Source organism: Misgurnus anguillicaudatus, chromosome 3, assembly GCF_027580225.2.
Source record: "Misgurnus anguillicaudatus chromosome 3, ASM2758022v2, whole genome shotgun sequence".
Classification (NCBI taxonomy): domain Eukaryota; kingdom Metazoa; phylum Chordata; class Actinopteri; order Cypriniformes; family Cobitidae; genus Misgurnus; species Misgurnus anguillicaudatus.
The window spans coordinates 46,554,408-46,580,107 of NC_073339.2; the positions used below are offsets into that span (position 1 = coordinate 46,554,408).

The 25,700-nt window shown below is 35.4% G+C and overlaps 1 protein-coding gene across 2 annotated transcripts in view; it reads right to left on the reverse strand.

Annotated features, from left to right (window-relative positions):
* Positions 1 to 628: 628 nt before the first annotated feature.
* The window catches only part of gpc6a (glypican 6a), a 229,920-nt gene continuing 204,848 nt past the window's right edge, over positions 629 to 25,700 (reverse strand). For both annotated transcript variants that reach the window (XM_055206175.2, XM_073866254.1), the window contains 3 exons: positions 12,097 to 12,227; positions 7,127 to 7,302; positions 629 to 4,786 (listed from right to left, as the gene is read on the reverse strand). In XM_055206175.2, coding sequence (XP_055062150.2) covers positions 4,590 to 4,786; positions 7,127 to 7,302; positions 12,097 to 12,227 — 504 coding nt within the window. In that variant the 3' untranslated portion in view covers positions 629 to 4,589. The remainder of the gene's footprint in view (positions 4,787 to 7,126; positions 7,303 to 12,096; positions 12,228 to 25,700) is intronic.

The window sequence follows — 25,700 nt, forward strand, 5'->3', positions numbered from 1 at the left end:
GTTATCTGTAATCTTAGTGTACTTTTTGGAACTACTGGCGATTAAATTACCTAACAAATGTATGTAAGGGATTTCAGTCTAATAAATGATATTTTAGTCATTTAACGCTCGCTGAACTCTCAGTTTTATACATTATATCTTTGTTTCATTTCCTATATCTCATAAATGCATGCAGAATAAACACAAATGCCTGTCTTTTGGACAAAGGTTAGTGTAATTTTAAGTTTAGGTGTAATGGTTACTCTGAATTAAAGTCAAAATCATTTCACAGATATTTTAAAACAAGATATACTGTGGGGTATTTATTTTTAAAGCTGCAGTTTTATTCAGTCAAACACCATAAAAATCAAATTGTATCCCTGCAATTATAAACTAAAGTCTCGATTGATTTTCTTTCCCTCTTCACAACCAAATATAACAGCATCAACTTTCTAATAAAACTCTGTTTTCATTCACATTACTGTGTGAATGTTGATAAAATGATGCATGCTGGGAAAAATAATTGTTCTATTATCGACTTTAACATCACCAGTATAGCTGAACTGAGCATTAAACATTTTAATTTGAAAATTGCAAGCAATTATGTTATGAAAGGTAATGTGTGTGCATACAAAATCACATATAACAATAAGTTTTTCATATAAAATGTTTATTTGCACCTTCTTCATTACTTGTCGGTATATAAGAGAGAGTAACAAAATCCAAATATGCAATCCATTTAGTTATTTTTTTCTCTTAAAAAAGAAAGGAAAAACTGTAAGGCATGTATATTAAAATGTCGCACCTCACCTACAGTAGCTGAGAGCAGCGTGCTTCAGTAGGAACAACCACTTTCAAACCACACATCATCTCAAAGCGTTTCAAACATGTATTTGACATGGCTTGTACTTGTTTTCATGTAAACTTTGTTTGTCACTCAGAACGAGAACGAATCTTGATGTGGAACTCAATCGCAAAGTGCAATGTGGAAATGAAAACACGCAGGGTTACTTTGATATTAAACCTCATTAAAAAACCCGGTCCTTTTTCTCAAGGACATATCTCAGTCATTTTCATCCTCAAGGAAACATGGTGACATCTTTTGAAATGATTAAAGTAAGCCATACATTCACACCATAAGTAGAAACCATCTTACATATGACATGCTCTTTATAAACACATCAACATTCTTACACGAGCAACCAGGCCAATGGAAAGTAAAAAAACGAAAAAGTTTTTGCACTAACACAACCTTTTGTGATGTTTTTGGCTTGAAATAAAGTTGCCATGTTGTTGGATGAGCTCTGATTTCTTTAGACCGGAGTGCACTCGTGAATTGTTCAAAATAAGGTCTGATTTACGTATTTATGGCCAATTTTGTATTAAAACACAACCTCCAGTTTCCTCTTTTCCAAAAACACTGTGCTATTTCTGAGCCTCTCAGGAAAGACAAAGGTACTCGGGTACGAGCACAAAGCACAAACTCTTCAAGGAGCTTTCAACGGCAGATTCACCGAAGCACACGGCCTTTCATTTTCAAACACGTTTACACTCATCTACCTCACGAATGCTCTCTAAATCCAACCTTCACAATGAAATGAGAGCATTATCTTTGCATTTCACCGTTTTAAAAGTCAGGTCTGAATGTGAAGAGCTCTGTAAGAGTAAATGCATGGCGCTCTACAAACAAGAGGTAATTTAAAACATGCCAGCATTCGTAACGGGAGGTCTGAGTCGTCAAACGTGAAAACGTCGCCTGTACAAATTTGATCTGAACTTTACCGAACTGGGAACATTCATAACTACAGAACGAACAGAATATCGAAAGTGCCCTTGTGACATTCATATTAACTCCCTGACTCGATGAGCCTCATGAACCGCAAGCAAAACTGCACTGTCAGAAATAAATCCTCAACAAATGGTACCAAGGTGTCACTGGGGCAGAAACCCTTTAAAAATGTCTTAATATTAACTCTTTCCCCGCCATTGACGAGTTATCTCGTCAATAAAGAGAAAGAATTTTTATGTTAATCTGTAACCATCTGTAAAAACTTACCCAATTTATGAAAAAACTGAAGCCAAAAAGTTATGTATGTTTTGATAATCTTTCTGAATCTGATCTCTACGGAGCCCCTAATGGGACATGGAGAAAAAATGTAATAAAGTTTAGTTTCGCGTGCGCACATGAAAGTTTTGCGCGCACACGTGAAACTAAATTGAGAATTTTGAATGAAAATTAAATAAAGTTTAGTTTTGCGTGCGCACGTGAAACTTTCGCGCGTGTACATGAAACTATCGCGTGCACATGTGAAATTAAACTTTATTTAAATTTCTTCATGTGCAGAATTTTTTTTAAAGTTTAGTTAGAAACGTTTGCGTACGCACAGGAAACTATCGTGCGCGCACGTGAAACTATCGCGTGCCCACCTGAAAGCAAAAGTTTCATGTGGGCACGCAAAAGTTTCATGTGCACACGCAAAAGTTTCCCGAAAATAAACCTTTAAAAAAAATTTGCACATAAAGGTTTCGCGTGAGCACATGAAAGTTTCACGTGAGCACACGAAACTAAACTTTAGATTGTTTTTACTCCAATGTCACCTTAGGGGCTCAGTAGATCTCTAACAAAATTCCTTAACAAAATATTTCATCTTTTTGCTAAAAAAAAATATTTTTAAAGAAAAATACCTAAATTTAAGAGTTTATAAGCAGAGAAAAAAATATAAATAGGATGAAAGTTTTTTTCCCGTTTTGTTTGTTGGGTCTGTTTTTTCATTTGATATATTTGTATGTTTATATATTTTTAGACGAAAACTTTTCTGGAAGTAAAAAAGATTTTGTAAAACTGGCCTGCAACTTTTCAACAAATGGCTAGCGGGGAATGAGTTAAGTACAGACATGTATACATTTGGTACCAATATGTACCTTCGAGGTACACGTTTGGTGCAAAGGTGTGCTTTTTGAAAGAGTTTCCCCCCCAGTGACAGCTAAGGACCATGTTTTCCTGACAGTGTATACTGTGCAAATAGTTCGTAAAAAAAATTTATATAAGCGATGTAAAAAACAAACAAACATAAAATGCATCAAAACGGGAAGTTTTACGTCTTTATGATCAAGATTTTGCCAAAGAATTGTGTCAAATTTGCATTACAGTTTACAAAGACATTTCTTACGCTTGTGTCTCACGAATAAGGCCCAATGATTCATAATAAAATGCATTGGTAAAAGTGAAACGCTAACACAGTGAGCTACATACAGTAGAACGAAATGAAATTAAGAAAATATTGTAAATGAGGGTTGTAAATATATGATTATGAATATATAAATGATGAATATATAAATGTGCATAAAAACAAAAGGGTCTGTTTGAACACTTAACACGGTTAATTCAGATGCAAGCCCATTCAAAACTTCCAATACTGCCGAATTCAGGCCTAGAAACCAAATCAAAATCTTATATAATTGTTTCATTTTAATAATAATAATATTATTATTATGCTTGCATTGAACAGGGGATAAATAATCTTTAGCAGGAGCAAATCTGTTAGAAGCAGTTTTGAATAAAAGTTGCTAACTGGTAAAGGCAAAATATATAATTATATTAGAAATATAAATAAATCTTTCTCTGTAAGAAAACGCTTTTAACTAAAACCTTTATATATTAAGATATGGATCATTTAATTTGAGTTAAGCAGGCGCAGCCCTCGGGGGAAATTCACCAGACTCTTTAAACATTCAATCGTTTTACGATTAACAGTACTTTACTTTAACTTAAAAAAACTTATAATTGTGTGAAAATCACAGTTAAAAACCTGTACTCATGACCTCCCCATGCATTCTCACAGTGGTACATAAACAAGTTTCGTTTAGATTTTTTTGTTGTTGCTAATTTTTTAGTTTATATCTTGATTTCTTTATTGGATTAATAAAATGGGAGAACATAAAAAAAACACCAGAGCGCTTTTAGTTTGACTCATTTATGCAGTATAAAAGGAAAAATATATTTTCATTATTCTCTCTTTTCCCAAACAAACATGGAAAGTGGTCCCATCTGTGCGGCAACCACCTATTGTCCTAAAAGTTTGTTTTTCTTTTAAAGGTGAAGCGTGTAATTTCGGCATCACTAGCGAAAAATATTAACCGCTATCAAGAACCCCGCAATCTGCCATTGGTCGGGCAAACAGATAGTCCCGCCCCAAATTCACGCCATTGGTCGAGTCAATGATGCTTTGGCTGGTGGGCTGCTCAAACGAACAGAGCAAAGTTTGGAAAGCACCGAGCGCTTCAAATCTACGAATGTCGTCTCTGCATATTAAGCAGGGAGAGGAGAAAGTATTTAAACATCAGAAAAAAAAATTACACACATCACCTTTAACTTCATTTCGAAACGTTGGCCAAAATAGAAGCAGATTTTTGATTGCACCAAGCATTCTTTGGAACAAGCAGGATGCAAATATGAACTCTCCGTACGTTCAGCTAGCGAGCTTGTTCTCCGTTTTATCGTGGGCTTTTTTTGGAAAACATCCAGTCCATTGAGGCAAAGGCTAACAGCGTGTCAAGAACGACGCTGCGTTTGTCTTTAAAGTCTGTTTGGCTGTTGCCTCCTCCTGCCATTATCTCCACTGCAGTAACAGTGATACCAGTGCGATTACACCGACTAAAAACTGCAGACGAGGCTTTTGCTGACCAGACGCGTCCGCCGCAGGCTGCGGTTCGCTGATGTCGGCTTCCACCATCGGAGGCTCCGTGTGCACCACCTCAGATACTGTCGTGAAGCCGCTACCGCTGCCCGAACCGCTCTCCTCATCACCTGATGTCAACAAATACATGACAGTAAGATCAACGTTGTAGGTTCAGTAGAATGCAAACTTTACATTCACATTCATGCATTTCACAGATGCTTTTATTTAAAGCAACTATACTTTTTATAAGTATGTGTGCTCTCTGTGAATTAAACCTATGACCTTTGGTGCTGCCAATGCAAAGCACTACAGTTAAACTAGACAGGAATACAATGTCAACATCAAAACATCTGCAAAACTTAATAATGTCAGCTTAACTGAAAGCCTAAAAATGTGCAAGATTATTACGAAATTTTAAATGCATATGAAGTTGAATTTTTCACATAAAGTAACACAATTATAAGTCAACGGTTTTACAGCATGTGTGCTATAATATGAAAAACAACAAACAAACACGGAAAAAAATGAATAAATTGCAACATACTGCAGGACCAACATGATCTCACGGAAAGTCGTGTTATAGTCACAAAAAATTTATAAATTTTTTCCATGGCACGAAATTCAGCTTTTTTGTAGAACATTTCTTTATTGACATTTTACTATATATATATATATAACATAGCCCTTTACCCCAGGCAGGATTTAAAAATAAAATTAAAATAAGTGCAGTAAATAAATATAATCGAAATTCAGCTTTCATCATGCCTTGAGCATGAATTACTTTTTCGTTTAACTCGCACAAACTTCTACAAATAGTTTTCCATGTCCGTGGCACAACTCTCCTCTTCATGTCGATTTATGTATAGCTTTCTAACTATTTCTCCTATTTTCAAATCATTGTCCCTTGGGGTTGGGGTTAGATTTGGGGTTTGGGAAGTACTTTTATGTATTGGTTTCTACATCTTTTTCTTCCGCTTTTAAAACTATTCTCGCTTGGAGTCGGGGTTTGGGTTAGGATGTCTAAAAATGCAACAGAAAGTGATTCTAACCCCAGCCCCAAGCGACAATGTTGGAAAATAGGAAAAAACAATAAGAAAACAATACATAAAATACTACGAAAAAGAAAGTCGCGCCACGGACACGAAAAAATATTTATAGAAATTTGTTTGCGTGACACGAAAAAGACATTCATGCTCAATGCACGAAAAAAGCTGAATTCCGTTCCATTGACATGAATAAAATTTTTGTGACTATAACACGACCTTTCTGTGCAGGACATACTGTAGTTTTATTAAACCATGCTATATCACTGCACATTAAATATTGTGGTTTTGTCATTTACACCAAATTTTGCTTTTAGTAAGAAGATAAACGATATTTGAGGATGAAACCTTATCATATCTCACCTGGTTTGGACAATGTGTTTACTTTAATAAATGCACTTTAAGGAAAAAAATTTCACTGGACCCCCAATTTTTATATCGGACACAACCCTTAATAATTATAATTTAGTTTCCTATTGCTGTCAGGCCCGCTAAACGTTCTGGTGCTCTGTTTCTGACAGACGTGAGATCTTATTTCCCAACCAGAGGGTCTAGACAGCGTGTGACGCTTTTGGACATCCCAGTATGATTAATGAAATCAGCAGCTGAGGCGAGGTGTCGTCTGAGGGACGTGATGACCTCCTTAGGGGGAATCGCAAACTCTGGAGAGCGTTTGCATCATATAAAGTGTGTAAATGTGGATGTGAGTTTGGCTTATTTTTAACTGTGCAATTGAACCTATTTTTATCTATGCATTATAAGATGGCGCAGAAGTAGGTCTGCCTTGCAAATAAAAAGTAATAAAAAATAAAATAATTGTCAATAGTGTAAATGGCTTCATCATAAATACTAATATATCTTTGTTACAATTAGGGATGCAAAATTCGAGTAATCTTCAAGGGTGGAAACTTTCCATGGGAATTAACAAGAATGTATGGGAATTAAAAAAATATATTATCTTGCATGCATGTCTGCTTATGACCAAACAATGGTCTTAATTATGTTTGTATATGATGTAGTTTATATACATTTCTCTAAATTTCCAAATAATCCCCATACATTTCCGTAAACTACCTTACATTTCCGTTAAGTTTCCAATTTGGAATATTTAAAAAAATCCCATGTACATTTACCAGAGACTTTCCGCCCCTTTGTAGGTGTGCAGTTTGAAAAGTAATTTTTGAAAATATATTACATTTGTAAACACACTCTTTTGTAATATATCGAGCATTTACCAAACCTAACCAAAATAATCTAAAGGTAATGCATTGCTGGCTTATTAAAGTATTTTGAATTCAGAATTGTTTGCATTTGAAAAACTTATTGGGCATTGCTATGGACGAGAGTGGACACGCTACTGATTGTAAACATTTATGTAAAAATGTATTGAGCTTGATATAAAGTTTTCTCATTAAGTTTTCTTACTTGAATCTTGAAAGTAAACATCTTTCCCGTTGTAAGCGTTTCGTAACTTGTTGGTCATTACTCTGAGGGTCATGATCTGCTGACGGATAAACGTGTCCGGTCTCGTGATGTCCACGTCCACCTCTGGATTATTGAGCTGGTTTGTAAGACCGTCTTTCACAACTTCAGGAAAATATCTGAAAATCAGGAAATGGGTGAATGTTTGGTTGGTTTGAATGTTTTCACAGCTGGCGTTATACAAACATATAAATCATTCACTTTCAGTTAAGCAGATCTATTTGATATCATCTATTTTTGATCACAAATCTTCAAACGCAGTCATGCAATAAACAAACATTTCATAGATTGAACAAAGATCATAATTTACGAAAGTAAACATATACCCACATTTTATATTCATAAATTATTTATGTTGTTTAGTAGGGGAAAATTGGCGTATCTATGAAAACTATTTCATGCTGGAAGAGGCAAGGACATTTTAAAGATCTGTAATATATATTTTTTCTTCTTTAGCTCTTGTGTTTGCCTACTAGGTCATTTCTAACATTCACATCCCCATTACATATGTCTAAATATTTAATCAAATACTAAAATTACCATTTTAAGGAAATTATGCCGTTTTAAATCATATAAATACTTCTTAAGAAAACACTTTTCCCCATCTTGTCCACACAATTTCTGTAATGTTTTTGATGTTAGGCACCCAGTAATCTTCTGACTGTTGTGTAAATAATCAAGTTTAAATTATATAATACTGAAACATTAATACAGTAAAAGCATATTTCTCAAAGTTATTTTTTAGAAATGCTTATTTTAATTACAACCCAAGCAGATTTTAACTATTATTATTTATTATACATTATAATTCAATAATAATAATAATAATAATAATAATAATAATAATAGTAATAATAATAATAATAATAATAATAATAATAATAATAATAATAATAATTTATTATTATTATTATTATTATTATTATTACTATTATTATTATTATTATTTATATTATTATTATTAGTCATATTAGTAATATTATTATTATTATGCTTCTTTAAATTGCAACTCAAGCTAATTGTATTTATTAACTATTATTATGTATTATTATAAATTATAATGCATACATTATAAATAATAATAATAATAATAATAATAATAATAATAATAATAATAATAATAATAATAATAATAATAATAATTAATCATCATCATCACTTCTTCTTATTATTATAACTATTATTATTATTATTATTATTATTATTAATATTATGTTACTTTAAATTGCAACCCAAGCACATGTTATTAATTATTAATTATCATCATCATTGTTATTATTATTAATTTAAAGTTATATGATTCAAACAGTTACAATAATCTGACTTCAGTTGTCGTATGAGGTTAATGCTGGTTATGTATTAGCGGGCGGTCATGAGTGAACTATTGCTAACCCATTCATGACCTCATCTGGAGTAACTTTAGCAAGATCAGCACCTTACATATTCACATCCACTTCCCCTACAGCTTTACACTGTCTACAGGATTCAATTGCTATATGTTATGTCTATGTAAAACACCCTACAGAAACCTGCAGCACAGAAAATTGCACGCTTGCACTTTGTTATTGCACCTACATTTGCGATTCCTTTTGTAAATGATAGCACTTGCAAGACAGCATGTATTGTATTGTATTGTCACGCTCACTGTAGAAACGCCTCTTGAGTTAAAACGTTGTATGCAAATATTACAATGACATCATCGCAGTTGCTAATCATTTTTATGGTGATAATTTTAGTGGGACTAAATCTAAAAGACTAAATTCAATAAAAATGTGACCCTGCCTGTGAAAACCCAGCTGAAGTCATTTTTTTGTGATTGACTGGGATGTGAAATCCAACCTTGATGCTCTTAATCTCATCATTAGATTATAAGACTTTAGCCTGGATTTCACAGACAGGGTCATGATTATCTACGAAACAAAGTTGTACGTCAAGCGGTTCAAATTGAATTAATTTCTGATCTCTGTGTTGTCTTGCGAGCACTTAATTAAAGTATCACCGCTGAATTTCTACCTTATCACAACTGTGAGTTTGTATAAACACATGTTGCAGTAATATGCACGGATTCGACTCTATTGAGATGTAATCTCCTAATAACCGCTCTGGTGAGGGGTAATTGTTTGCGTCTAATTAATATTTCAGGTGGTGCTTTGTGAAAAATAAATGAAACTTGTTGAACGCTCCCAGGTCGTGCAATCGCAAATGTGCTCCCATTCAAATGCAAACTGTGCGCTTTTTAAGCAGCAATTAGCAAATAATGAGATTGTTGTTCTCTACGGAGAGAAGATCCCACGAATACCAAATGCACCGTATGAATTTCTGCTTCACCAAGTCTTATCATTCGCGTTAATTTGTCTGTTGAAAAAGCCTCTTCACACAGCGTGGCGGATTTACATTGCTCGGTGAGAAAATGAAAGACGTCTTATATTGCACCATCTGCTGATATTATCACTTGTTGAGGGCCAGGAAGCTGATGGGGTTTTTTGCCAAGCTGTCTGGCAGGATGTCAAAGGCGGACAGACGGAGTGACAGACATCATGGCCATGAACTGAGATGATGAGAGATGAATTATGTGGCGGAAAAATGCTTCTCTTGTTTGTGCTGTTGAAACAATTTAAACTAAGAGTCTGTTGAAGATGTGCAAGAATTATTTCTCAATGAGACAAAACTCAATCTAGTCATGTGGTAAAACCAGGTTAATGCAATAATGGTGAAACTTGAGAAAAAGACCAATTTTGTTCTTAGACCATCCAGTCCTAAAGCTTAAACGTATTCTTGAGGAAAGATTGAAGACCAATTTACATATGCGTTTACACCCACTCTTTAACATTATATACATATTAGGGCTGTCAAAGATTACATTTTTTATTTAATTATTTAATTATTCCAATTAATCTCATTTAATCACACATTAATATTGGTCTGTAAATGGAGAAATTACCTTCAAATTGAAAAAAATAAACAGTGCTTTTCATGTTTTTTTTTCAGGTTGGACTGTGGTTTAACAAAAATGTACAAAATTATATCAAATGCAAGATAATATAAGTTATATCAACATATTTTATGTTATTTTATCAACATATTTTATGTTATTTTAACTCATTCCCTGCCAGACTTTTTTAAAAGTTGCCCGCCAGCATTTTTTGTGATTTTTAGAAGTTTCACAAAATGTCTTCCAAGAAAATGTTCTTCTATAAATACATAAACATACAAATATATCAAATGAAAGCACAGACCATCTGCTTTCAAACAAACAAACAAAATGGAAAAAAAATATGTTTCATGTTTATTTGTTCTCTTTTTATAACCTCTCAAATATGGGTAGGTTTCTTCAAAAATACCAAATTGTAAAGCAAAAAACTGAAATAATAGCATTTTTGTAAATGAATTTTGTTAGAGATCAGATTCAGAATGATGATCAAAACATACACGGAGTTGACAATGTTGTTAAATTTGTTTTTGCTTCAATTTTTTATAAATTGGGTGAGAGTGCCATCTAGTGTAAAATAGCGGAATTACAGATTACTATAAAAACTCATCAGTTCATTGGCAGGGAAAAGTTTTCTTTTAATTGACAAGATAACTCAGCAATGGCGGGGAAAGAGTTAAAGACTCACAGTTTTTAAACCAGTGATATTGTAAACACTCACTTTATCTCTAATTTAACGCATATGTACACTTCTCAGAGCAACATCAGTACTGATGTACTGATCCATCCAAAAGTGAAGCAAATCTTTTCAAAATTCGCAAAAAAAGAAAAACAAAGAAATGCTAATTAAGGGCGTTTCTATCAAGATATTTGTGCGAATGATGGTGGCATCGGTTAACTAATAGTTAATAAAACAAGACATGCTTTAAGAATGGAGACACGACTGCATTTAGTTGCGACTTTTATAAGTTATGAATTTACTAGCAGTGCAGGTTGTAATTGCCAAACTGAATGCTGTGCACAGAAAAAGAAATGCAGACGTCGCATTGTGACGACATCGAGCCCCATTTACTGTAAGGGAAAGACGACATCGGCGGAAACAGCTAGACAGTCAGTCCCGGTCGGTTTAATGTTCGCTACGTCAGAATTTATTCGAAAAATGTGTTTCCATCTCCCAATATTCGCATTTACTCTACTCTAAGCGAGCGTAGAAACGTTTTGCCGAATTACGGGATTTTTTCTAAATTAGGCATTTCCATCACTTGTTTCATATGCGATACTTCATAATGCCCATTAAAGTGTAATGGAAATCCAACTAGTGAAATCCATTCCAGTTTAACCCTTTTGTTGTGATTACGTAATACGTAAGGTCGCGCTGGTGCGTCACAAGGCTAGTGCAAGATGAGAAGTTTTAAAAGGTTTAAAAGCACTTTTTTGCTAAAATGTTGATGGTTTCGCTAGATAAGACTCTTATGCCTTGGTTGGGATCATTTAGAGGCCTTTGAAGCTGTACTGAAACTGTAAACTGTTGAGGTCCACTAAAGTCCAATAAATGTAGAAAAATCCTGGGATTTTCTTAATTTTTTCGATTATCAGGATTTTTTATGAAAGCGAAGTAATCCTTTAAATACTGAAATTTGCAAGGCCTGAAAGCATGTGAAATTATAAACTTTTGTGATAAAATTTTGTTTAACAGCGATTTCTAATACCAGGTGACCACAGCTTTATTGATATAAATAATCATATAATCCTATATAACACTAGTAATTATAGCATCCAATTTTTTTTCTTGACAAAACTACTTACCATGGTCGATATCTGTAAAGGACACAACAACCTCTGCGCAATATTTCTAGGGCTTATGCGTGTTTTCTATTTGCCTGTGACCTAATTTTGCTAAACCAATTACCATCTAATGTGTCATTGAAACACAACAATCTGTGACGTGAGCCGAGGGACACGATGCTGAAGGTGACTGGCGTACCTTCCCTTTGTGTGGCTGTTCCAGCACTGCTCTTCATTTGGGTCAGTCACTTTATCCTCCGCACAGATGACGTCTGGCAGCGACGACCAGAACTTCTTCGACTGTTTGAGCTCCTCCTTAATGTCGATCACCTGGAATACCACAGTAAAATTAGTTTACCGCATACAGCACCAGAGAATGAAATGAGTGCGGTCTGAACTGCATACAGAAATGCTTGTGATGGTTAGGGTTGGGAATATAACATGTATACAGTGCATGATATACAGTTCTTCAGTACAGTATAGTATGTGTGTTTCCTGGGAATCAAACACAAAGCCTTTGCTAACATAACAGTCTTGCAGCTGAGCTACGGGGGAAAGACCGAACCAACTATTTACAGTATAAAACTACAGTAAGCAAAATTGTGATTTTAAACTTTTTATGCTGGTTTGCCCACTTTCCACCCACAGTGTCCTGAAGACTTTCAGCTCATTTCAACCACACAAAAAAAGTTTCAGGCCAGAAAATAATTGACTCCACACCGACTGCAAAAACACGCTGGTCTCCAACCACATTTCACCAGCAGCATTTTGGTGAAAATATGATAAATCTTTGGGACAGGTGCAGGTCTCATATCTTAACCAGACTGAAAGGGTTTTCATCATGGTCCATTAGAGATACATAAACCAGAATTTCATGGCAAAATATATCTGCTTATTAAAGGGGACATTTCACAAGACTTTATTAAAGGAATATTCCATTTTCTTAAAAGAAAAATCCAGATAATTTACTCACCACCATGTCATCCAAAATGTTGATGTCTTTCTTTGTTCAGTCGAGAAGAAATTATGTTTTTTGAAGAAAACATTGCAGAATTTTTCTCATTTTAATGGACTTTAATAGAACCCAACATTTAATACTTAACTCAACACTTAACAGTTTTTTTCAACAGAGTTTCAAAGGACTATAAACGATCCCAAACGAGGCATAAGGGTCTTATCTAGCGAAACGATTGTCATTTTTGACAAGAAAAATAAAAAATATATACTTTAAAACCACAACTTTTCGTCAAGGTCCGGTCCAGCGCGACCTAACGTAAATGCGCGGTGACGTAGGGAGGTCACGTGTTATATATATACATATATATAAACGCACATTTGCGGACCATTTTAAACAATAACTGACACAAAGACATTAATTAGTATCAGTTTTCATACAACAATGTAGGAACGGTCCTCTTTCAAGACGCTTTTGTAAACACTGGGGCGGAGTTTCGCGTTCGTCCTCTGTGACCTCTTGGCGTCATGACGTATTGCGGTGACGTAGTGGGGTCAGCTGGCGCATCACGACCGGATCTACACGACGAGAAGTTGTGCTTTAAAAGTGTATTTTTTTTATTGTCAAAAATGACAATCGTTTCGCTAGATAAGACCCTTATGCCTCGTTTGGGATTGTTTATAGTTCTTTGAAATTCCGTTGAAAAAAACTGTTAAGTGTTGAGTTAAGTATTAAATGTTGGGTTCTATTAAAGTCCATTAAAATTAGAAAAATTCTGCAATGTTTTCTTCAAAAAACATAATTTCTTCTGGACTGAACAAAGAAAGACATCAACATTTTGGATGACATGGTGGTGAATAAATAAGTATCTGGATTTTTCTTTTAAGAAAATTGACTAATCCTTTAAGATATCAAATAAATCTTTGGTGTCCCCAGAGTATGTATGTAAAGTTTTAGCTCAAAATACCCCACAGATAATTTATTATAACATGTTAAAAAATGGGTTTTTGGGGTGTGTCCTTTAGCTGATAAAAAGCAAACATTGATCACCATAATGGTGGTTTGTTTATATTGAAACTTAAGGGGATCGCACACCGTCCGCGCAGCTCAGCGCCGCGCAGCGCCGCGCCGTTCTAAAAAAATGTAACACATTGTTTTCTATGAGTGTACGCACACCGGCGCCGCCAGGTGGCGCCTGTCCGCGCCGCCCAGCTGTGACTCAGGAAGTTGTTCAAATCCCTGTCGCGCCACAGAGCGCCACTCACATAGCTTAACATTAAATAAAATCATATGTGTCCCACATCATTAATGATTAACATTGGCTGCTAACGTATATTTTACATTTTGAAGTAGACGCTATCTGACGAAGCTCGCGCTATTTAATGTGCACTTCCGGTTTACAATACCTCCGAGTTCTGCTAGGCGCGACGCGGCGCTGTGCGGCGCTGAGCTGCGCGGCCGGTGTGCGATCCCCTTTAATCGTGCTGTCAATTATTCTCTTTCTCTCTCTCTCTCTCTGTCTCTGCACTAAATGGCAGTGGGTAGTGCAGATTAAGGGGCGGTATTATCCCCTTCTGACATCACTATTTTTTCAATGTTTGCAGAAAATAGTTGATCAAAACTAAGTTACTGGGTTGTTCTTTATCACATTTTCTAGGTTGATAAAAGCACTGAGGACCCAATTATAAGCACTTAAACATGGAAAAGTTTTAATGATATATCCTCTTTAACATCTACTTGATTATTAGACATCATTGTAGGTTAAATGCCTTTCTGTTTCACCAATAACATGTCTAACTACCCAAGCATTTGGTAATTAAACTCTTGTTGCTGTTTAATTCTCTAAGCTTGTAATTTTTTTAGCTGGTAACGTTTTATTAGACCAGCGTCACTATTAATACTGCTTATAGTTGGAGTCATGCGGCTTGTTGTGTAATTATGTGCCATTTTCTGAAATATTTATAAAAAAAATTAGGGATTGGACAAAATCTAAAAATGTAGTTCTCTGTGCTAAACTGATAAATAGATGCCTATGTATTTTTCAAAGTATAGTTAGGAGTCTTTTGTAGTCATGCACAATGCTTTGTAAAAGGCACAAGATGTAAAATAAAGCTGAAAAATCCTTGTTCTGATAAAGGCTTCACACATCCAAAGGTGTATTACACTATTTATCTGTCTTATACGCTTGCTGCCTTTAATACATGAGAAAATTAGCCTGAGCTCCGACATTAAAGATTAAATATCGATAAAATCTTGCCTTCTACTACATCGCCAAGGCTTCAGATGTGCACAAATTGATTTTATTAATGGAGTGTACCACACAACAGCAAGCAAACAGACGGATGCTTATCAGTGGCCGTTTCAACTGTAAAGCAGATCTATCATTGAAGAGATCAGATCGCCACAATGTGTCAATCATAATAAAAGCTCTTTTACAGGGCATCAACATCTCTCTACACAAGTGCCGTGTGACATTTTCACCTCCACAGGCATTGCAGACAGCATCATGGTTTGATTGTTATTACTAAGATTTTACTTTCATATCTAATTTGTGTAATAATTTTTTTTTCTTTTTCCACAGTATTACTTAATGTATATGAATTTTTCCTCTGTTTAATACAAAAGAAGATTTTTTGATAAATGATGGTAAACACACAGCTTATGGTACCCACTAGAGTTGCCAAATGTCCCGTATTAGCCGGGACATCCTATATTTTGGTAGTAATTGATTGGTCCCCGTACGTGATCACCCGCATCCCGTTTTTTGACTGCTACGGTGATCTAACAAATGACTGATACAATAGGTTTGTTTGACTTCATGTGTCACCAATTCGAGAAATCATTCAGAGGAGATGCTATCGAAATGCACTTGCGGTACTTTGATGTCATCCGCCTCCTAATCACAACACTTGGGAATAACCGACACCTCTCATCCAATCACAGACCCCCTCAAGTGTACGTTAAAGGGGGTTATAATATGATTTCATATTTTCTTTTTATATAGTGGATTATTTAGCTGTCTCACCTCAATCTAAGGCCTAGTCCACACGGACACGGGTATTTTTATAACCTGAGTTTTTCCTCCAAAAAAATCCCGTCCACACATGAAATCTCCGTCTTCATGAAAAAGCAAAAACACACTATCAAGCGCTGTCAAGAGCATGCCACACCAGCAGGCGGCCATATAACTCACATCGTAAAGCCACCTCGGCCAATCAGAAGCCTAACGAAAGTGACGTCGCAAGGCAAAACCCCTGGTTTTACTGTCTAACATGACAACACTGCAACCCGTGTTTCTTAAAATCCTCACCCTGGCAGGGGTTTTCAAAAATGTTCGGTTTCAATGTCCCGATACTGTGTTTTCGTGTGGACAAACCGCGTAAAAAAGTCACGGTTATAAAAATACTCGAGTCCGTGTGGACTTGGCCTAAAAATGCCCCAAATCCATTACCAAGTGTGCTTGGACATTTTCATGTGTGTTTTAATTAACTTGTTAAAGTATTTAATGTTGACTCTGCAAACTAAATCTTACAGAATATATGATGTTTTTATCTTTAGTCAAATTTAAATTTCACATTTGAAATAACATTTTTAACCCTTAGTGCAGGAGTTACAAACAGATAGTAAAGGTTATGGTTCATTTAACTCTTTCCCTTCCATCAACGAGTTAACTCGTCAATTAAAAGAAAACGCTTCCCTGCAAATGACAAGTTTTTCCGACAATCCGTATCTCCACTTTTATCCAGCAGGTGGCACTCAAACAGTAAGAACTCCATGTGCGTTTTGATAATCACTTTGAATCTGATCTTTATCAAAACTCCTTCACAAAAATGCAATTATCTCAGCTTTTTGCTCAAAATATGGTATTATTTTTAAGAGAGACCTACCCATATTTGAGAGATGATAAAAGTTTTTTTTTTTTTTGAAAGCAGAGGGTCTTTTCTTTCATTTGATATATTGTATGTTTATATGTTTAAAGAACAACATTTTCTGGAAGGCAATAAACTTTTGTGAAAATCATAAAAAATGCTGGTGCTGGCTTGCAACTTTTTTCAAAAAGATGCTGTTTTAGTTAAAGGACTGTGTTTAAAGTACAGTTGTAAATGAACAAACTATATATAAACCTACCATATGTTGCCAAGGCATAAGTTTAATACATAAGGAGATTAGCTATCATTTTGACAAATGGCTTAAAACAATACACTGTATATTCACACAAAACCATATAGTCATGCAGCAGGCCACCTTTTGTCCCGTATTTCATAGTGACAAAGTTGGCAACCAACATGATCTCACAAAGTTCCGTGGGATAGTCACGGAATTTTTTGCTCATTTTTCCGTGACATTCTCACGGATCTCCGCATATTTCCGTGGCCCTGCCACGGACTTTCTTTTCCGTGGCATTCTCACGTATTGGTTACTCAACTGCTTTTTCCTATTTTCAAACCATTGTCGCTTCGGTTTAGGGTTAGATTTGGTGCTTGCGTTACTTTGTCACTGTAAATATTGGTTTATACACTTTTTTCTGATGTATTATTTTATATTTTCTAAACTTTAATCAATTGTCACCTGGCATTGGGGTTAGAGTTGGGTTTGGGTAGGGATGTCATTTTATGTAAATCTAACCCTAAACCGAAGCGACAATGGTAAGAAAATAGGACAAAACATTTGAGTAACCAATCCGTGAGAATGCCACGGAAAAGAAAGTCCGTGACAGGGCCACGGAAATATGCGGAGATCCGTGAGAATGTCACGGAAAAATGAGCAGAAAATTCCGTGACTATGCCACGGAAATTCGTGAGATCAGGTTGTGGCAACCCTAGTACCAAATGAAAAACAAATACTATGGAAATCAATGGGTGTGGTTACCATCATTTATCAGAATATCTTCTTTTGTATTCAACAGAAGAAAAACTCATACATGAAGATGAGTAAATGATGACAGAATTTTCATTCTTTGGTGAACTATTCCTTTAAATGTCACACTAAACTATGTTGTAACTGGGGTTAATTTGCATGTTTAGAGCAAATATTTCATACAGCGACAGCAAATGAAAGCATTGTTTTCAAGATCTTCCTACATATGTGAAGCATCATGCTTTGGATGTGAATATGAGATTGATGGTGCCGAAGATGAAGCAATTCAATATATTTATATAGCGGTTTTTAAAATGTTGCATTGTTTCAAAGCAGCTTCACATGAGAAAACAGGAAAATTTTTAAATGTGTAAAAAAATACATAGAAAAGTTATTTAACATACTCAATTTTGTAGGGCTTAAGCATTGCATGTTTCGTTGGTGGACATATTTAAAGATTACAGCCTTTAAAGTGACATTGTCTGTCATAAAGCAACGTATTATTGCTTGATTATTTCTTAATGCCATAAATCAAATCAAAGGGCCTAAGGAATTAATGCATTTATTTATAAGAAATTTACTATTTGCATTCACCTTTCTTCTTTGATGTTAGGTTATTTTATGAGCTATTTTTAAATGTGCTACATCACGGATATTAAACCGTAATGAACATCAAATCCCTGGAAGTATCATTATAGAATTACCCACAAATATCTCACGCTAAGTGACATGAAGGATCAGTGGAAACCTGCATGCATCCTGCACGTGTCATTGTGTGGGCAGATTGGGTTTCTTACAAAAATAATTACCCAACGGGATTAAATGTGCTGGATGTCACGTTTAGTAGAGATAGCTTGCGGTAAGACGCTGAGGTTATCTGTGCAGAAGCGCGGTGGTAAAGAATCTGTATTGATGCCGTGTCAGAGTTGGAGAGCACTTTAGCCCTTTTTGAAGTCATAATCCGTGAACATGGGCTGCGGAGATCTGGAGTGCTTTCACACAGCGCTTTTGCTTTGCATTCATAAGCCGGTGGGCTGGATGTTAATATGAGAACGTTTGCAGAGATACTGTAGGGGATGTTCAGATAGACAGACCACAGCGAGACCTGCAGCGACACTGCTTAAGACGTACACGGAGGTATCTGAATGAGTTTATGTACACGTGGGAACAACAGCCTTGTGCAACAAATAAAACTGCCAATAAACCATTTTTTAATATCTACAGGGTTCCCACACCTTAGTTCACTTCAAATTCAAGGACCTTTCAAGGATTTTCCAGGTCAAATAACCTCAAATTCAAGGACCAAATGCGGGGGCACATTTTAGGTGAGAGCATCGTGTTACCTTTTTAAGATACATTGTTACAGTTCCCTTTCGAGGGAACTTGCGCTGCGTCACTGCGGTGACACTTTGGGGACGCCTCCAGGGGTAAGTGCGTCTGAATGTGTATATTAAATTCAACCAATGGTGAGGCTTAATGACAAAGACGGGGTGATGCGGGAGCCAGGAAGTATATCGCTATCTGAAATATTGCCAAAGATGACGTTACAGGCACGCAGGAAGTATGGCAAGGGAGACGCAGCGTCTCGTTCCCTTTTTAGGTAACAACAGTTACATACGTAACCCGAGACGTTTTCATGTGTCAAACACAACTATGCAAAAAAGCATTTTGGTACACTCTCAGAAATAAAGGTACAAAAGTTGTCACTGGGACAGTACCCTTTCAAAAAGGTACACCTTTGTACCCAAAGAGTGCATATTAGTACTTTGAACTGCCAAAATGTACCTTTAAAGGTACATATTTGTACCTAAATGGTACATATTAGGACTTTTTTTAAAGGGTACTGCCCCAGTGACAGCTTCGTACCTTTATTTTTGACAGTGTATGAATCAACATTCACATACAGAACATATAAGCATTTAAAGTGAACAGTTTAGCATGCGTGCTTAAAAAGTCTAGAATTTTTATGATATTATCCTACACTACACAGGAAATAATGTTTTTTTTTTTTTTTAGAAAACTTCTTAATAAAATAGATTCACGCACTTTCAATGACCTGTATCTATGTATGTATATTTTCAAAAACTTCCCAGGGCCTTAAATGTTTTCCCCATGATTCACAAACTTTCAAGGATTTCAAGGACCCGTGGGAACCCTGTATCTAAAAAGATTTCTCAGAGAGCACAGATGGTAGCAAAGAAGCAATGCAAATGTCAAGCACTTAGACAATTTTTTGTCTGTGGGTAATGATGCCTTTTCACCAGTATTACAAATCTGTGGAAAACACTGTATTAGTACCAAATGTAAACATATCTTGAACTTTCTAAAGGACCTTTCTAAAGGGGTACTGCCCTAGTGAGAGATAGGGTCAATTTTTTGACCCTTTTTTCTTTCGCTTTATGTCATTTTAAATTGTTCGCAAAATGTAAATTAAACTTAATTTATGACAAATAAGCTGAATTATTTGCGAGTCCTTTTCCGTGCATCTTGTGAAAATCGTGCATATAATTAAATTGTAAATTGCAATTGTAAAATGTCCTGCAAAGTGTACTTTAGCATTTTGTGAAAGAAAATGCAATTAACTTCATGCAATTAAGTTGTTTAATATATATATATATATATATATATATATATATATATATATATATATATATATATATATATATATATATATATATATATATATATATATATATATATATATATATATATATATATATATATTTTTTTTAAATAAAATTTCTTGTGCTTGTGCCATGAATGACGCCCTATGATTCTACTTTAATGATTTCTTCACAGATACGCAGCATTTTGATAAACATCTAATTCATAGACCTGAGAGAAGGTCTATTCAGCTACTAATATTATTCAAAATTAAATTGCATTTTTGGTTTTATGCACAACACTTTTTTTTCACCAAGACCGCTAGATGCTGCTAGGCATCTCTCTGAGAGAGAGAGAGAGAGAGAGAGAGAGAGAAAGAGAGAGAGAGAGAGAGAGAGAGAGAGAGAGAGAGAGAGAGAGGGACCCCCCAGAGAGTTATGAGCGAGCCGAGCATGCATATAAATAAATAAACCACCTCATGTTTCAAAGCTGTATTAAAATACATGCCATGTATTAAGAGAAGCCCTATGTTAGCGGTAAGTGAGTGGCTGTATATTGGTCGAGCAGACTGCGGATTGTCTAACGCTTCGGCCACAGAGATCATTAACACGCACGTCTGCCAGAAGAGATGAGTTAAGGGTGCGAGCTGTTATCCACTCGGGTCTCATTGCTCACCACGAGCCCAGACTTGACATCAGCCAGACGGCAAGGTTCGAATGCTGGCTGTTATTCCCTACATGTGCCGCGATTTAGCACATGGGTTATGCATGAACATCTTATAATAAAAAAGTACAAATACAAGGAAGCGAGTAAATGAAAGTAAATGAGAATTTTCGTGTGTACTATTCATTTCATTTGCCATCTAGTGAATAAAGGTGAGACAGGTTTATTATTTCTGTGTTATATCTTTCATTTAGATGGCACAGAGCTCGCAGTCTAGACAACAACCGTTTAGATGTCATTGTGCTTTCCAGACAAACAGCCTTATTTTCTGGGAATGTGCTGTGCCATTTTAACAACATTTTCAAGTATTGCACTTATTTTCTTGTTGGTTAACTTAACATCAATGTGTCTTGTGGTAACTCACAACTAAGAAACTTTGAATAGTCTAATGTTGAATAATAACGACACAAAAAAGTCATAAACTATTCTTCTATAATTGTATTTGCATAACTGTTTAAAACAAGTGATGTAGCTACATGCTCCATTATAGCAGAAGTAATGTGATGTGTCGGTCCTGAATGCAGACGTACACTACTCTGAAATGCTGTAAATGTGCCGGGAACAATTTACCAATGATGTCTAACCAGTAGATTTCTCCTTTTAACTTAAAATAGCAGGGTTACAATCCATCATTGCGGTGCCAAAGGTACTCAGCACCATTTATGTTTGATGGTTCTCCTGCTCACAGTCAGGTCCATCATCGCTGGTCAAGTCTACACACAACATTCACCATATCCCAGTTACTGAAAGTTTAGTAGCTGAAATTGCTCAATTTATAATAATTTCACTCCCCATTGAGATTTTGCACGTTATGAGATCGTTGCCTGTGTAATGATGAGTTAAAGATTGCATGACTGGAAAAACAGACAAATTCATTACTTAGAAGACTGCAAAGGGCAAGCAATAATCACAGCAAACAATAAATCCTTTTGAAATGATTCATGGATCCTTCAGTGCATAAAACACACAAGATATTATATTCTAACATTAGAGAGAGAGAGAGAGAGAGAGAGAGAGAGAGAGAGAGACGTGTTTTTTAAGTTTTCTCTGTTGCAACACACATGGATTCATTTGAAACAGCATTTCGTCATCATTTATTCATCCTCATGTTGTTCCTTAACTGAATGCTTTTATTGTTTTGCAGTAAAGAATCTACTTCAGAGTGAACTTGTAAATACAAAGTTGAAATAACCACCATGAAAGTATTCTGTGTGCAACCAAAACTTTTTAGTAAATCATTCTGAAGTCAATAAACTGTGTAATAAATACAATGTAAATAAGATGTGTTGGTTTAACTTAAACAGTTAGTTACCTGGTTGCCTTACAATACTTTGGTCTGTTCATGAGACGCTACCATACACTTTAAAAAAGGTGCTAGATATTACAGTACAATGTGCTCATTTAAAATGAGTGGAGTGGGTAGCACTATATTTTACAGTACGTGTACTCACCTTGTACATATATGGTAAATATTTTGAACTTACAGACAAATGTGTGGTACTTACGTTTGAGTATCTACATGGTAATTAAATGGTATCATTACTGTACTTACTAGTGGTACATACTTGGTAGTTATTATGTAACTCTAGATAAGTACTGAGTAATACCAGATAAACTAAACTAACAAGAAACACTACTGTATTTACAAATGATTGTACAATATAAGTTATAGACAACAATGCATCATTTTTAATGCATAATGCATTATTGCATTATGGTTTTACTAGTTAATATAACTCACAGTGGTGTATTTATACTGTGCTAGGGTTAGGGTTAGGTTATTTATATCTTAGGTGGTACGTCCTATGTAATAACTGTGTAATATGCAGCACTTTATTTTACAGTCCTGTTTCCATGCAGTTACTATGGACATACTAGTGAATGTACCCAGTAGGTAATGCATATGGTATTGAATGCTTGGGTTTAAAGGGTACAATAAAGGACAAAGATATTGATTACAAAAATGCCACATCAGTAATGTTTGTTATTAGTTATCATACACGTACACTATAAGTACCTTTCATTTACTTACACTGACCTGTAAGTACTACACACCATGTATATAGAATTTGCAAGTACAGTAATGTTTCTCGTTAGTTCAGTATAACGTACACTTTCATATACATACAATGTGTAAGTACAGTAGTGTTTGTTATTAGTTATCATATATGTACACTATAAGTATCTGTCATTAACCCACACTTACATGTAAGTACTAAATATTTTTATTGTATATTCATTTGTAAGTACAGTAGTGTTTCTTGTTAGTTACAGTATACATACACTATAAGTTTGTATCTGGTATTACCCAGTACTTAGCTAGAGTTACATAATAACTACCAAGTATGTACCACTGGTAAGTACAGTAATGATACTCAACAGTAAGTACCACACATTTGTCTGTAAGTACAACATATTTACCATATATGTACAAGGTAAGTACTGTAAAATAAAGTGCTACCGTAAACGGTACTCAAACCAGTGAAAAAGATTATTATACTTAAAAGTTTTATGTGTCTACAACTATTTCACCGCTTTGACTTCCACAAACTCAAATAAAATGAGTCAACGGACTTAGCTAACTTTATAACTTAAAAATTATAACTTCCAAACAGAGTCATTTTAATACAACAGCCTAACTTTAACCAACACTGCAAATAATTGCAAACTTTTGGTGGTTGTGATGAGGTTTATGACAGATGAGATGAGACAGAGACTTCAGAGAAATGTACTTTAGTTTAATGTTAAATCAACACGATTGGTTGATTTCCAGTTCCCAGCATGCTTTGCATGAAGCTGCATTACGAGAGTATTTTTTTTAAATGAAGTGATATTTGATGTGGTTTTCAGTAAAGAGAAAGACTCAATAGTGTTACATTCATTTATGTTGGACATTGAGAAAAGTTAGCTATTTTTTTAGTTTTGTGGTCACCATTATTTAGAGGTGTAGTGGCTTTAGTGGTAGTTGTGTAGTGTTGCTTTATCATAATAATTGTGTGAAGTCAAAGCCAGCACTGAGTTCAGTTTCTTCACACTTAGGGGGTGTGAACAAAATGATATGGTGCATTGTTTAATTTTGTAGCTTGTTGGATGTGCTATTGTGTAAAAGCAGTTTGTAAAGTTCTTTAAAAACTTTTATTTTGTGTTTCATTTAAAGGAGCATTTCACCGTAGAAACATTAGTTTTTATTGAAAGTGCGTCATATTTGTAGTCGAAATGTACAACCCTATATCACACAAATACGTGACTATTTCACGTATGGACCAACGTGAAAATGTCACGTTTTGCTGCGTTTGAACGTGAGCATGTCACGCTTTTCTGTTTGTGTCCCTGTCACGTATTGGTTACTTAACTTTTTTGTCCTATTTTCAAACCATTGTTGCTTCGCTTTAGGGTTAGATTTGGTGCTTGCGTTATATGTCACTTTAAGTATTTGTCACTTTAAGTATTGGTTTATAAAAAAAAAGATACAAGACTTATTCTTTTATATTTTCTAAACTTCTGATTAAAATCAATTGTCGCCTGACGTTGGGGTTACAGTTTGTTTAGGTAAGGATGTAATTTTATGTAAATCTAACCCTAAACCGAAGCGACAATGGTAAGAAATTAGGACAAAAAAGTTGAGTAACCAATATGTGACAGTGACACAAACAGAAAACGTGACATGCTCACGTTCAAACACGGCAAAACGTGACGTATTCACATTGGTCCATACGTGAAATAGTCACGTATTGGCGTGATATTGGGTTGAAATGTAACATACATTTCGGATTTGGTGCCTATTTGACAGAGAAAAGGGGTGTTTGTAGTTTCACCCCCTCAACAAAGATATTGGACTTCCTGCTTTCAATGATGCAAAATTATGATTTTTACATAATTGAAAAAAGGAAGTGCAACACTGAAATCTGTATTTCTCCTGTCTCAGCGGCAACTGAGGACATGATCCACGACCATTCAAAAACATGACTGGGGATCTAACTCATACATTGTTAGAAAAAGGGTACCTTTTCCAAAATGTTTGATTTTGTACCTCAAAAAAAAAAAAAAAAAAAAAAATAATAATAATAATAATAATAATAAATGAAAATATAATAATAATAATAATTAGGGGTGCACCGAAATTTCGGTCGCCAAAAATTCGGCCGAAAATGGCATTATCGGTTTCGGGCCGAAATAAAAAATCCAGCCGAAAATCTAAACCGAAAATGAATGTCAACCGCGCCCCTTTCATCTGTGCGCTAGCGCTTGGGTTTCACTCAGCCTCACGGTGATCAGTCGTCTCCCACCCCTCCCCTTCGTGCTCAAGCAGGTTTCACTCAGGGTCCAGCTTTTTGCATGCGTCTGCAAAGATTAAGAATGTCTTGATGTGTAAACTTTAGAGAGAGTCGCGTTAATGTGTCTCATACTGTAATCCATTAACATACATTTGGCGAATAAAGCAATGAAACACAACGTAACGTTTTTATGTGGAGCGACTGTTGCGCTGTTTGGGATTCACCATCAGTCTCTGTATATGCATGCGTTTAAGTGCCCTTAAAGCCGAAAGTATACTAGGGACGTCCGCGTATGCGCGCCATCATTTTCGTCATCAGGAGGGTCCGCGGCCGGCCGCGCGGACCGTCCGCGTGCAGCCCAAAATTTGAGACCGCACGGACAGTGCGCGT